This window comes from Vigna radiata, chromosome 7 (assembly GCF_000741045.1).
Source record: "Vigna radiata var. radiata cultivar VC1973A chromosome 7, Vradiata_ver6, whole genome shotgun sequence".
Classification (NCBI taxonomy): domain Eukaryota; kingdom Viridiplantae; phylum Streptophyta; class Magnoliopsida; order Fabales; family Fabaceae; genus Vigna; species Vigna radiata.
The window spans coordinates 3,029,350-3,043,013 of NC_028357.1; the positions used below are offsets into that span (position 1 = coordinate 3,029,350).

Sequence of the window (13,664 nt, forward strand, 5' to 3'; positions counted from 1 at the left end):
GTACCTGCTAGAGTTCCACTTCTATCGTTGATTTTATGTTAATAAGCAATTTGAAACTCATAATCGTTGTGTAATGTGTTAGAAGAAGACAGAGATCGATTTTTCTGGGATATTAAGAGTTGCTGAGAAGACTACGGGTCTGTTCTTCTCGTACAACGCCAATTTAACTCTCAGGTGAATTTTTTTTTTTAAATATATATTTTTAGCAAGCATCCAAATTTTCAGGGAATCAGACATTACTCTTAATTATTCTTAGGGAAATTATCTTCCGATTAGCAAGTGGGTGTGCAACCATGCAATCTTTTAACGTATTCAAATTCAAAAAACATACCTTTTTTTTTTTTTGTAACACTAATTAGTATATTACAAGTTTTTTTTATCACGGAATTAAGGATAATCACATCAGGCTTTGTTGTTTAATGGCTGAAGTGTGTATTCATGCATGCTTGAGGACATTCACGCTAAGTTTTGAAATGACTAATGAGAAGGAATTGAAAGTAAGTGTAATTTTAAAATGTCTCTTTTAATAAACTTGTATTTTGCTTCGACTGATATTATTATCACCTTAATTAGAAGCCATAATCATAATTTATGATTAGTTTGTCATTCTCATCCTACCCAAAATTCATTTTATTTATACAAATGTACCCACAAATTCAAATATTACATTAAATTATCAATAAATGCATTCATACTTAAGTGGGAAAGATACATTTATTTACTGAACTTATTAATATTTAAATTACTTTTATTATAAATTTATTGACTATTAAATTCACACTTTTTAATTATCTAACGCTACATTTTAATATAAAGTATTTATATTAAAATATTGACACTTTTATTTCAATTTTTTTAGCCTGAGGGGAAATACTTAATATTACAATTGAGATATCATTTTATTTTATTTAATAATTTTTAAATTAAAAGGATTTGGTATGATGTTTTCGTCTATGCATACTATAATAAATATAAACATTTACATATATGACATGCATATCAAATTTCATCATATGAAATTAATTAAAATTGAAATCTCAAAGTACAAAAATCAAATTTAATTTCTTTTAAGTGAATAACTATCGGGTGAAATCATAAGACACCGAATGCATTAAAAAAGTAAATTGACTTTGATAGAACTTGAAGATGAGAAATGTTTACAATATAATCAGATGCATGATTAAAATATGACAAAAGAGCAACAGCATTGCAGGTTTATGAGGCCTTACTTTTAATTTAATTTTTGTGGGTATCAATGTGATTTTTTTTTTTTTTTGTAATTTTTACTCTATGTAAGAATCTCACACTTTTATTAATCTTTTATTTGGAAGATGCAGAAATATAAAAGAAAATTTTAAATTTTTATGACCTATATTCTTATTTTTTATGTTACATTAGCATACTTTGTACTTTATTTGGGAGATCTTATAAGATTAATATTTTATTTTTGTAACCCCTGGGAGATGCTCTTATATTGGTTTCAAAGGAAATGTAATAATTCTCTTAAATAAACTCTCAAGTCTGAATTTAGTGAATTAAAAAATATATATAACTGGAAGTGAAGATCCTAAAAAAGTGGTTTATGAAGTTTTTCTACGTATAGATTAATCATTTACAAAATCAATATACATCTATAATTCTATAATATGGTAAAAAAAATACATTATTGGAAAAACTTGTTATGTTTGAGATTGCAAGAAAAAAGTAATTGCAAAATTGTATTTATGATATGAGTTTAATATTATGCACTGCAGTACCCAAAGGCTAAATGACCTTGGTGACGAGTCTAGGTCGCTTCCCCTTTGGAGACAGGTAATATATTGCCTTTGTTATAGAAGAATTTTACTACCCAAAAATTGAAAAGTTTGCTCTTATCAATGTATATATGCAAACAATGCAACTGTGGTGATTCAATCTGATTTTCTATTTTTTGCTTATGTTACCAATGCTTTAACACAGGCAGAGCCTCGATTTCTATGGAATAATTATCTGTTGGAAGTGCTCATAGAGAACAAGGTAGGCTGTTTTAAACTTGTTCAAACTTTTTTGGTTCCTTGATTGCTTATGTATTCGTATATTACTAAGTAATTAATAATGTTTTAATTCTGTGCATGCAGCTTGACCCATACTTACTCCCTATCGTCCAAGGCAGTATCCTTTTCCCATCGTTATATATGTATTCCTTTACTCATTTTTTGACGAGTAATATTTGCTTTATTTTGACCATTTATACTGTTATATATGTCAATCAATTAATTATTTCTTTTTAGGATTATCCTTAACAAATCATTAGGTTTTCATCACTTTGAATCTGCTATCGGGAAAGATATTATTGAAATCACGTTAATCGCTAGGAGATGCACGAGAAGAAATGGTATTTAATATGTTTTAATAAATTTGTATTTGTTTCTTCATTATCTATGCACTTACGAAGTTTTTACTTGTGCTTTGTTTACCATTTGGAAAAATCAACCTTTTCTGCCATTAAATTAATGATGTCGTTAATTTGAAAGATTGTTAGGATGGTTTGCACTTTGCAACTATCGTGTTCTTCTTTAGGTCTCTACTAATTATTGTTCCTATTTGGAGATCCACTAGACAAACCAAAACCCCCACTACACTGTTCTCTTACCAACCATACCCATAGTCCTTCTTACAATCTTTCATCAACCAGATCTTTTCTGCCCAAGAGCCCTTTTTCATCAAGCTTTATCTTTTGTAAAGAGTGTCCCAAGTGATGAAATTAAGGCATTAGAAGCAAACCATGCATACTTGGTCTCTTGGTAACTTGGCCTCCTGGGAGACATTGTAGGGTGGGTTTCTAAATTGGAACACAAACCTGATAGATAAATATATAAATATAAAGCTCATTCGGTGGCCAAGGGATACATACAATAGCGTTGATTTTTTTATATCTTTTCTCCTGTTATAAAGCTCACTTCAATTTGAATCCTCCATGAAATAGCAGCAACTAAAAATTGACACCTTGTTCAAATGGATATCAGTAATGCTTTTTTCTTTTCTTTTCTTAGTTGATTTTTTTTTTTGGAGGTTTATACAAAGGTTACTTTGTGTAGACCATATATTTATTTTGAGATCATACATCGCTCTATTCAACTTGCAGACCATAGATTTATCTTAAGCTTCAACATGAAAAAATATTATTTTCACCAAGTTGAAATATAGGCCATTTGTGACTAAGTTCACGAGTGAGAATGTGAATCATGACAGGTCTAATAATAGGAGATAATGTTCTGAAAATCATATTCAAACCTTTTATTAAATCTTTCTGCCACCAATCTAGCCTCGTATTTGTTTATTGAGCTATCTCTATTTTCTTTGACTCTCAAATCCTTTTTGCTTCCAACGCGAATCCTGCTTGGAGATAAAGGAACAAGAGTCCAAGTATTATTTTTCTATAAAGCAACGGACTATTTTAGGATAACCTATTTATGAGGTAAACAACAATCGTGAGAGCATGATAAGGTTTAGGGAAGAGAGGTTTGACTAAGAAGAGAAAGACTCATTTCAACTGTGTCAATGTTTTCTCTCCACATACCACTTAGGCGATGAGTAATAAATGATGAATAATGCCTATCTTATTAAGTTAGCAAATAAATACATGAAATTCCCACCCCCTTCCCGCCAATAATGTGTATATGAATTGCAACTCAACCATGCTTTTGAACTGTTTAAAAACTTTTAACGCATTAGATTTATTTTTAAGAAGATCTATCCATGTGAAAGATGATTGGGCATCCAAAAAGGATATGTAGTAACGAAAATTACCATGAAAATTAATGGGAGCATGTCTCCATAGGTCGCTATATATCAATTCCAAAGGAGAGACATACTTATTTTGAGTCAATTGGTAAACAATGAGTTTTTCCCATGTAACATGCAGACAGAAAGGAAAGTCAACCTTATTAAGAAAGTTGATATTATATTGTTGAAAGACAAGACAAAGGACATTTGAACTAGGATGTCCTAATGTAAGATGCCAGTATATGGAAGAGTTGTTCATACAAGGAAAGTGGGACAAAAATTTAGCTGAGGGAAGAGACAGATTGCAAAATTGATAGAGCCCATAAGGACTGACATGACCTTGAAGAAGAATTTCGATGGAATCCTGCGATTTAACAAAACACTTGTTAGAATAAAACTAAAAAATGTACAGATTGTCACAAGAAACTTTGCTTTCACTAATAGGATTTTTTCTTATACGAGGGACATGTAATATACTATGAATTGCTGTATGGTGTGGGAAACTCTGAGGAACACAGTGAAAATATTTTCAGACCTTGACCATAAAAATATCTTATCAATACTTTTAAAAGAAGAACTTTGCTGAATATTTTGAGCTTTATTGTTACATGACAGAAAGCCCCTAACTCAGAAAACCAGGTTGAGTTTGGTGTTGGATCAAAATCTACAATCATAGGCTGAGGTTTTTTCCTTTAATATCGTTGCTGCTATTGTGGTTGCAACTGAGAGGAACCAGGTAAATGCCACTGATAAGGATTACCACGATTTTTTGGATAAGAATTCAACTATGATGAATTAGATTGATTCCATTGCTGAGACCAATTGGAACCCATTATTTGATAATTGATATTGGATATTAAACTTGTTCTAGCATGTTAATGTGTTGTGACCGTACTTGACACAAACCTAACATTGAATACTTCTTTTGCCACCAGTTCATCCTCGACCTACCCAAAGGACCACCACAATTGCGTTGGTTTCGAAATTTAGAATTAGAATTTTGATAGTTAACACTTTGAGTCTAAGTTCTGATTATCAGCATCAGTTTGGGAACCTGATTTATCAATTTAGCTTCTGTAATATTCACAAAAGACGAATCGTAAAGGATGATTTCTAAGTTCATAAGCAAGAATTGAATCTTCTCTTCCTCACTTGAAATTTCACCAATACGACTTTCAACTAAAGAATAATATAATGAAATTATTTTCGTGAGCCTTCTAGAAAAATAGAACCAAGTGTTCACGATGATAAGTTGGATCTCGAACAGCAGAAAGTATCAATAATTGCTTCTGATGCAAAGTAAGTACTCTTCAATTGTGGTATTTTCCAGTAATGAATGATGAAGTTCAAATTCATGTTATATTGCCCAAGTGTGAGTTTGATGAAAGAAATATGTATGTATTTTGTCCCATATTTCATGAGAGTAAACTGGTCCAAGAACACGATCAAGCATTGAACTCGATAATGACGATTGAAGCCATGCAAGAAGAAATTGCTCTTGCTTTTCCCAAGCCAGGTACTATTGATTGATGAAACTCTGATAACGATCACTTTTAGAAAGAATAAGCATCTGAACAGGTTCGGTTTGTTGTCAACATAGCAAAAAATTCTTCTCATAAATCTTTTTAGTGATTTGATGGGAAACTGTGGCCAGAGCAACCACCGGGATTGAAGGAGAAACCCCGTCAAGAATTGTGGCGAAAGCCATGAAAAAGGATCAATGAGGATACAATGATAAACACTGACACGCCAATTTTATTAGTAAAGTAAGAACTAAGGTAATTTCCTCACAAACAACAGAAACCACAATTGCAACAGAGTGAACAACACTAACTTGGGATCTGATTATTTCACAGTTCTGTTGGTGAGATTGCCCAATATAGATATATTTTTTTTTTCATTGCAACACAGGCTGGGTTAAATCGGCGATACCTATATTTCTGACTGGATAGGGTCATTTTGCGTATCAAACATTTTTCCAGAATTTTGGGGTTTTAGATGAGTTTGGCATTTCAAGCCAAGAAGGATAAGAGTGAAAGAGAGAAGGAAGAAACTTGTGACAGTGCAAGCCACGAGACTACACAGGCTCCCAAGGATTTCGGAGCTTGGATTCAGCGTCAGAATCAATTTTTTATAATTAGAACAGAAATTTCTCTTGAATAGAATGCCAAAGATCTAATTAAGGGGATTCCTAAACTATTGAAATCATAGTTAACTTCAATGTTTTAGGGTTATATAAAATGAGGCAACTAGCCTACTCTCATAATTAAATCATTTACTTCTTTCTGTAATTCAGAATTAACACAAAATGTTTTAGCGTTCGAACACAACATTTAGCCATGGAAAGTTGACTTCAGCAAAGAAGATTAACACAACTCCATGCATGCCTTTTCATTAATGGAACAATATGAAACGAGTGGAATGGATTGGAAAGAAAAGGAAAAGGATTACAATAAGCTACCTTATTCCTTTTGCATCTTACTAAGTATTTCGGAAATTTAATCTCATGTAATCTATTGAAATATTTCATGTGGAAGAGTGTATAAAGCTCAGCTTGAAAGCTGAATCAGACTGAGCCACAGATGTGTTTTGAAGGATATAGATGATGCATCCAAACGATACGTTCTAGACAATATGTATCAGTCTATGCGTATCATACACAACCCCAGAAAAAAACAAAAATGTATGACATAATGACCTTGAATATTTTAGAATTGTAACATTTACGTAGTGGTACAATGAGAGCAAATATAGGCATTGTTATGAAGCTCCACATTGGGTATAGGAGAAAAGTAACCATGGCTAAGCAAACAGATATCAATCATTACCCCTCAGTTGACAGCCTTTATTGAACAAACAACCCTTTACCAAAAACCACAAACAATCCCAAAGTTGTCATACATTTAATGCCAAAGATAAAATTAAAATAGACAATCTCTTTAGTCTAACATAATCTATAAACTTCAAAATTTGTGTGAGAAAACTTCGTTGTCATCTGTGGCTGCTTAATGAAGCACGTGTCGTTGGTAGTGGTTACTAGGCTACCATATTACAGATAACAGTTAATCTGTTATCACCTAGTAGAGTACAAAAAGCTCCCAATAGATTGTACAGAATCAGTGTCATTGATTGATTGGCTAATGACACAAACACAATCATTTCCTGAAAGGAACCCGAATGTGGAGAAGAGGAGCTGATCCTGATGGATATGTGGCTAATTTTGTGGAAACAGAGCAAATTATGAAGATCAATGGGTATACAGGATCAATTGTTCAGGTAACGCTTTGTACTATCATAATGCAATGCAATATAATGGTTTTCTAGATTTTTTTAATTTATGATTCTATTTCAAATCATTAGGATCTATAGCTATTTTGAAATAGCTCTTTCATTAACATTAGCTCAATTATTAAATTGAACTTTTCTCACCAATTGTTACTTTACCTTGTATTAGATAAGAAAATTACCATTTTTTAAGTCCTATACCGTATGTTTAGAAAATTATTCATTTCCTTAGTTTTTTGGTCGAACTGCATTCCCTGTATGAATTAGTTCTTGATGTTTCATTTCAAGGTATTGATAGTAAACTACATCAGAAGTTAGCTTTTCTCTCCAGTGGCAAATAAACAATTGTTATCTGAAAAAAGCAAATTAATTGTCAAATTTTGAAAAGTAAGCTATGGTAGCTGCAGAAAATCATAATAATATGCTTGGTAGCGAGTCATAATCCATGGTGAAATTTTGACTTGCTAAAATGACCTGCTATCATGCTTTTCATTTGCGTAAGTATCTAATTTGTTTATAATTTGCAGGTTCGTGGTTCAATTCCACTGCCTTGGCAGCAAATTGTTGACTTAACATATAAACCGAAGTATGAATTACTGAACCATGAGGAAGCTGTAAGTAGTTATTTTACCGCTTTATTTCTTGAAGTTTTCATCTAATAAACTAAATGTATTTGACTATTGTTTCATTGTTTATTATGCAGCCCCGAGTTTTGGAGAGGCATTTCTTAGATTTAAGAAAAAAGTATGGGTCTGTGTTAGCTATTGACCTAGTTAACGAGGTGAATATTATTCCATTCCAAAACACTTAAAAGACTTATCTGATGAATGTCACAGATGATTCTCAGGTCTATAATTGGATGCTGAACCCTAAAAGTAACTATAGAAATTGCATACTGTCAAGAATATGGTACCGACCAAATACTATCATTCTATAATGTATAATGCTGTGCATGTCCTAAGAATATCGTGTTAATAAGGATGGATTTATGTATCACCATGCATCTATTTGAGTGTATTTTCTTCTCTACGTGGTTTCTTAATAGCACGGAGGAGAAGGTCGGCTATGCGAAAAATATGGAAAGACAATGCAACATGTATCTGGTAACGATGTCAGGTAGGAGTCTCTTTCACTTATATATAAATATACACACACAGAGACACATATATATATATATCTGTCTTTGGAATTGGTGCAAACCCTTTTTATTTTTTTGTAGATATCTGCATTTCGATTTCCATCACGTTTGCGGGCACATCCATTTTGATCGTCTTTCAATCCTTTATGATCAAATATCTGATTTTATTGAGAGAAATGGGTATGATATTTTATTATTTAAGTTTTTAATCATTTAGATATAAAATTGTCTCATATTCAATGATTTGATTTGCATTCATTGCATGCTATTGCCCAAGTAGGCCTCAACATATATAGTTTTACTATGCTGCATAATTTAATTTGTTGTCTAGCTGCAAACTGTCTTTCCTTTCTATGTTTGTAATCAATTTATTTTTACTCGGCATTAGTTAAAAGGGTTCCAGAATTTTGATCCCTCGTTACTATTCTGTTTTGAAATTGTAGATACCTTCTATTGAATGAAAAGGGAGAGAAAATGAAGGAGCAACTTGGGGTTGTGAGAACAAATTGTATTGATTGTCTAGATCGTACAAATGTTACTCAGGTCGGTTGGTCTATACGATGCAAGTTTTTTAAACGCTTCATCATTCCTTCTGTATTATCAGTTTAGACTTGCTGCTTAGTATCAAATAAAAAGCTCAGCATTATCCATTTTTACCTATGTGTGCATCTGATGCATCATTTTCCCACTTAATAATGTTCTTACTCATATGCAGAGCATGATAGGCCGAAATATGCTAGAATTCCAGCTCAGAAGAATTGGGATCTTTGGTGCCGAGGAAACCATTAGTTCACATCCAAATCTAGATGACAGCTATAAGATCTGTACGTGTATTGCTAATTTTCAAGTTAGATAAATTTTTCTCTTGTTTAGATTGTCTCATAGGATTTCTAACCTAGTTTCTCTTCTGCTGACTCTATTATCAGTGTGGGCTAATCATGGGGATGATATAAGTACTCAATATACAGGCACTCCTGCTCTCAAAGGAGACTTTGTCCGGTATTTCCCGTCAATTTTTCCATCACTTTCCTTGTTCATCACACGTACAAAAACTTAAACCGAATATATGCATCCATAAAATGTTATGTTATGTTGAAATTATTACATTAGGATAGGGATAATTTCAATAATGATGTAACAATTTCTTATAATTTTCAATAATGACGCTCCCAAGTTTAAAATTTAACCTTGTGCCACCCCCTCATTAAGTTTTGTTTGGATTCAGATTTGGGCATCGCACAATGCAGGGGATAGTAAATGATGGTGTGAATGCTCTTATGCGCTATTATTTGAATAACTTCTGTGATGGAACAAAGCAGGTCTCTCTATCTTATCTCATATGTGCATGCTGTCATTACTTATTAACATACGTACGTTGTATGTCTGGTCCTTCGTATGTTTGAATTTGCTCTTACATCCACATTTAGAAATTCAAGTAGAGTTAAAAGTTTCATATTTAATAGAAATAATCAAACAGATGAGTAATCCATAAATCTATACTGTTTTTAAGTTTTTTTGTTAAAAATAGTATTCTTGTATGATTTTATCAAGGTTCATATATCTCTCCCATGGTAGACAATTCTTATTTTTCACGTAGTTGTGATCATATAATGAAACTTTGTTCATCAGTTATTTATCCTGTTCATGACTTGTTTTTTTAATGTAAAGGATGCAATTGATCTCTTACAAGGGCATTTCATAGTTTCTGCCAACCGAGAACATAGTCCTTCTCAGAATCAAGGCATTGAAGCTATTGCTGTAAGCTCAATTTCTAGACTATATCTTTTTTGTTTTAGAAAAGTTATCAGAAATTTAATGTAATAAATGTACAAATTTAATTTATTTTATTCACATTTATTTTAAAAGCAAACAAACTCAAAATCATTAATATTTAATGATTTCATAGAACATTAAGTTCCAAAATTATTGAAACTAGTTACTAGCTGAAGCGTATCATATGAACATCAACCACTTGGTCACTGGTTTATAAATGAAGTTGTCATTTTCCTTTAAATATATTTTTCATTGGTGAAAAGATATTTGATTTCTATATGCTTCATTCATCCTTAGTGATGCTTTAAGTTCATGTTATTCCTTATATTCATTACTTGATGTGATTTTCATTTTAAAATTTGAACATCTCTTTGTTTATCATTGCAGTCATTTCCTCTGGCTTTGGGTCTGGTTTTGACTGGCTTTTTTTTCACACTCATGTCGTTGACGCAAGGTGAGTTAAGTGTATACTGTTGAGAAACTTATTTTAATGAAACTAATTGCATATATCTGACACAGCTTTCAAGTGACAATCATTAATTAACTTCTGCAGTCAGATATGATTTTAAGCACTTGTTCTTCTCACTTGTGTGGGCAAGTATTAGTGTTGGTATAGCAGCATTTGTGAAGGCCAATGGTCGCGTTTTCTGCAACAGACCTCGCCTACACAAACCCCGATGTTGACTTCCATACACAGATCACTGTTTGCAATTAACAATCCTCAACTGCAGGAATCTTTGCACTTCAATGTCCCTTGCACACTTCTTATGATATACTTATTCTATTATTATACTAATTTTGTAGTTATTATAGCTTCCAAAATTGATTCATATCCCATTAAAGTGGTTTATGCTTTTTCGCCAGTTCTTGCTCTGGCTTCCTCTTTGTATATGCATCTTTTATTTCTGTCTTGTATAAGATTAAAGCACCTCAAGTTATCGGAAATTCATATTCATTTTATTCTTTTTGTTCATTCTTTTCAAACTTCTTTGTTTCATTGCTGTATCTTCTGCAGACACTTTGTTAGGAACCGAAAATTGACAAAAGAAAAACAAAATAAAATGAGGAAACTCGGTTTTTCAAGATTTCTTTCACAAAAGATTTCTCCTTTCAAAAGAGTCAATCCTCAATCTACAATCACAAAAAATCTGAATATCTTTTTCCAACTATTTATATCTAACTAATTAATATTCTAAATATCATAAAAAATCCTTATAAGTTGGTATGGGAGAGAATGACTATTTTTTCCTTTTCTTCTTTTCAAAACATATTTCAAATATTTATCTCCTATCAGCAAAGGAGGAAAGGTAGTGTTGGAAGTCACTAATTCTGTTAGGTGTCAAATGTTCCAAATGGTGAGGGAATAGGAGGAGCACAAGGAAAAAGATAACCCATTCAGGACTACGCTTGATCTAATAGACTCTCCCCATGCTGCTCGTTTTCAAACTTTAGAATCTGGATTGACCACCCTAAGCACAGTGGGAACTACCTCACAATCATTGAAACCGCCAGTGTCAAATGCTTCTGTTCCACTGTTTTAAATCTGTAATGTTAAACTTGATTTTTGGAACCAACTTCAGGGTTCCAAGTCCTTGTGGGTAATTATAATTCAATAAAATTAAAGTTTTTTAAATGGCAGATTTATTACTCTACATGGCGCCTTTTTGCTCTGATGATTACTGGATGCAATTCCAGATGATTTAAAACCAGATTTGGCTATCTTGTTACATACCTATAAGGATGTGTTTGGCATTCCTCAAGGCTTACCTCATAATAGGTCACATGATCATCATATTCCCTTGCTTCCTAATGCCAACCCAGTGCAAGTACAACCTTACAGGTATCTCACACCCAAAAAGAACAAAAATGAGAAAATGGTAATATGTTGCAGGAAGGTCTCATTACCTCTAGGAAATAGTACTTGTGAAAAAGAAAGATGGAACATGGAGATTTTGTGTAGAATATAGAACCTTAATTAAGTGTTATTATTATTAAGGATAGTTTTTGTCATAGTTATTTGTGGAGTAGCACTCCTTCAGTCTCATTCTTGTTTAGTGGCCATCACAATTTTGTCATCTTTAATTTTCTAAATTTTACCTTTCATTGGACACTAAAAGAAACAATTATATATAATCATTTTTAGCTTAAGAAGAGCTTTTCAGCTAAAGAAAAACTAACAAAACATCTTTCACTCTAGCTTTTATTTTAAACTTTAACTTAAAAGCAAAACTAAAGAAAACAAAACAAATTGAATATCAAAGAGTTGAAGCAGCATCTTAGGAACACATTACAGATTATAGCATTCTACCCATGCAATGTACCTCACGAGGATGGAGTTGCATACGGAGGCCAGTAAAGATGAAATTGAATCTTATAAACAACGGTGATACCCGTAAGATCAACAAGAGAAGACGTAACATGGCCTTGCACAAACAAGAAATCTTCAGTGCCTCCTACGACTGGAAGATTGGAGGATTTGATGCTATCCATGACGCCAACAACAGAAAGGGAGCCCTTGTGGTGCTTCAAACGAAGAGTTAGCTTTGCAATTGAAATGCTTCGAAGGCCGTCAAGACTAGATGTGACTGCAGCTCCTTCTGAGATCCCAACCAGTTTGGAGGATCTGTTGGCTGCAACTGTCAAAGGGTCCTGGAAAGCAACCAAGGTGCCAAAAGGGGTTGTGGTTTGACTCAGTGCTGCTCCTCCTTTTATACCATCCACTATGATATAAGCTGTTTTGTTTATGGTCTCATGTTGAAACAGTGAGAAGTGAAGGGATTTCAGGTGTTGGAGGTGCTCATGGGAGCTTGCAATGGCTTTCCATTGGATTATGGCCAAAACTAAAACACCAAGAACATACTTCTGTGAGGAAGCCATAATATGTTGATTGCTTCTTCTCATCAGAATGGATACAACACTGATATCTCGTTTCATTATATACAAGAAAAACATGTTTTTTCTTTTTGGCACAAAACAATATTGATGTCAATAGAATCAATATCCAAGTCGTTTGAGGTTGTCATTTATATTGTATAATATCATTTGATTTTGGCTGCAAGATTATTTAGGTTTCTACAATTAATACACAATCAACGTAGTGGAAGTAAATAGTGCTCTCCATTTAGTCTTCAATCCAATGTTGTGAAAATTCTCTTAATGTATTTAATGTTTTATATGATTACTAGCCAACAATTAATTTTCTTATCAAATCCTTTTTGGAGTTAATTTTGGTTTCATGTGGACTTAAAATTCACTTTTTTATATTACATTAATCTTTTAGATATATATCTTTAATTAAAGGGTTTTTAATATATTTAATCGATGCTGAATGTAAATCGATATGTTACATAAGATATGTATACATTAATGTTAAAAAAGATTATATTGATCAAATTGAATTTTAATATTTCCAAAATTAAAAGATTTAAATACATATAATTGAATATTAAAATTGAATTTTTATATATAATAAAAAAATAATAAAATGTGTTTTGTTGTAAACATGACAATATTATTTTAATCCTCTAAATTATAGTTTATTGGAAAATTTTAAAAATAATATATATCAACATCACGTGCATCTAAATTTTGACATATCATAAATTACCTCAAAATAATTGCAACAGGAAATGATCGAAATAAATTTTTTTTTAGGAAGACTAAAATGATCTTAGTGAAGAGAGTTTGAGTATTAATTTATATG

General features: G+C 32.2%; 2 protein-coding genes across 2 annotated transcripts in view; one reads left to right on the plus strand and one right to left on the minus strand.

Moving 5' to 3' along the window:
* The window catches only part of LOC106765943 (phosphoinositide phosphatase SAC7), an 11,700-nt gene extending 993 nt beyond the window's left edge, over positions 1 to 10,707 (plus strand). Inside the window, exons 5-21 of the mRNA XM_022784459.1 lie at positions 83 to 174; positions 1,755 to 1,812; positions 1,960 to 2,016; positions 2,118 to 2,151; positions 2,294 to 2,374; positions 6,935 to 7,041; positions 7,578 to 7,664; positions 7,754 to 7,831; positions 8,096 to 8,166; positions 8,270 to 8,368; positions 8,632 to 8,731; positions 8,904 to 9,012; positions 9,115 to 9,187; positions 9,414 to 9,507; positions 9,857 to 9,946; positions 10,349 to 10,419; positions 10,519 to 10,707. Of these exons, the coding sequence (XP_022640180.1) occupies positions 83 to 174; positions 1,755 to 1,812; positions 1,960 to 2,016; positions 2,118 to 2,151; positions 2,294 to 2,374; positions 6,935 to 7,041; positions 7,578 to 7,664; positions 7,754 to 7,831; positions 8,096 to 8,166; positions 8,270 to 8,368; positions 8,632 to 8,731; positions 8,904 to 9,012; positions 9,115 to 9,187; positions 9,414 to 9,507; positions 9,857 to 9,946; positions 10,349 to 10,419; positions 10,519 to 10,645 (1,428 nt within the window). The 3' untranslated portion in view covers positions 10,646 to 10,707. The remainder of the gene's footprint in view (positions 1 to 82; positions 175 to 1,754; positions 1,813 to 1,959; positions 2,017 to 2,117; positions 2,152 to 2,293; positions 2,375 to 6,934; positions 7,042 to 7,577; positions 7,665 to 7,753; positions 7,832 to 8,095; positions 8,167 to 8,269; positions 8,369 to 8,631; positions 8,732 to 8,903; positions 9,013 to 9,114; positions 9,188 to 9,413; positions 9,508 to 9,856; positions 9,947 to 10,348; positions 10,420 to 10,518) is intronic.
* LOC106767999 lies at positions 3,936 to 12,871 on the minus strand. The gene is made up of 2 exons (XM_014652964.2): positions 12,283 to 12,871; positions 3,936 to 4,129 (listed from the first exon to the last, which is right to left on the minus strand). The coding sequence occupies exon 1, from the start codon at positions 12,860 to 12,862 to the stop codon at positions 12,284 to 12,286; it is 579 nt and encodes a 192-aa protein (XP_014508450.2). The 5' UTR covers positions 12,863 to 12,871; the 3' UTR covers positions 3,936 to 4,129; position 12,283.
* Positions 12,872 to 13,664: the final 793 nt, after the last annotated feature.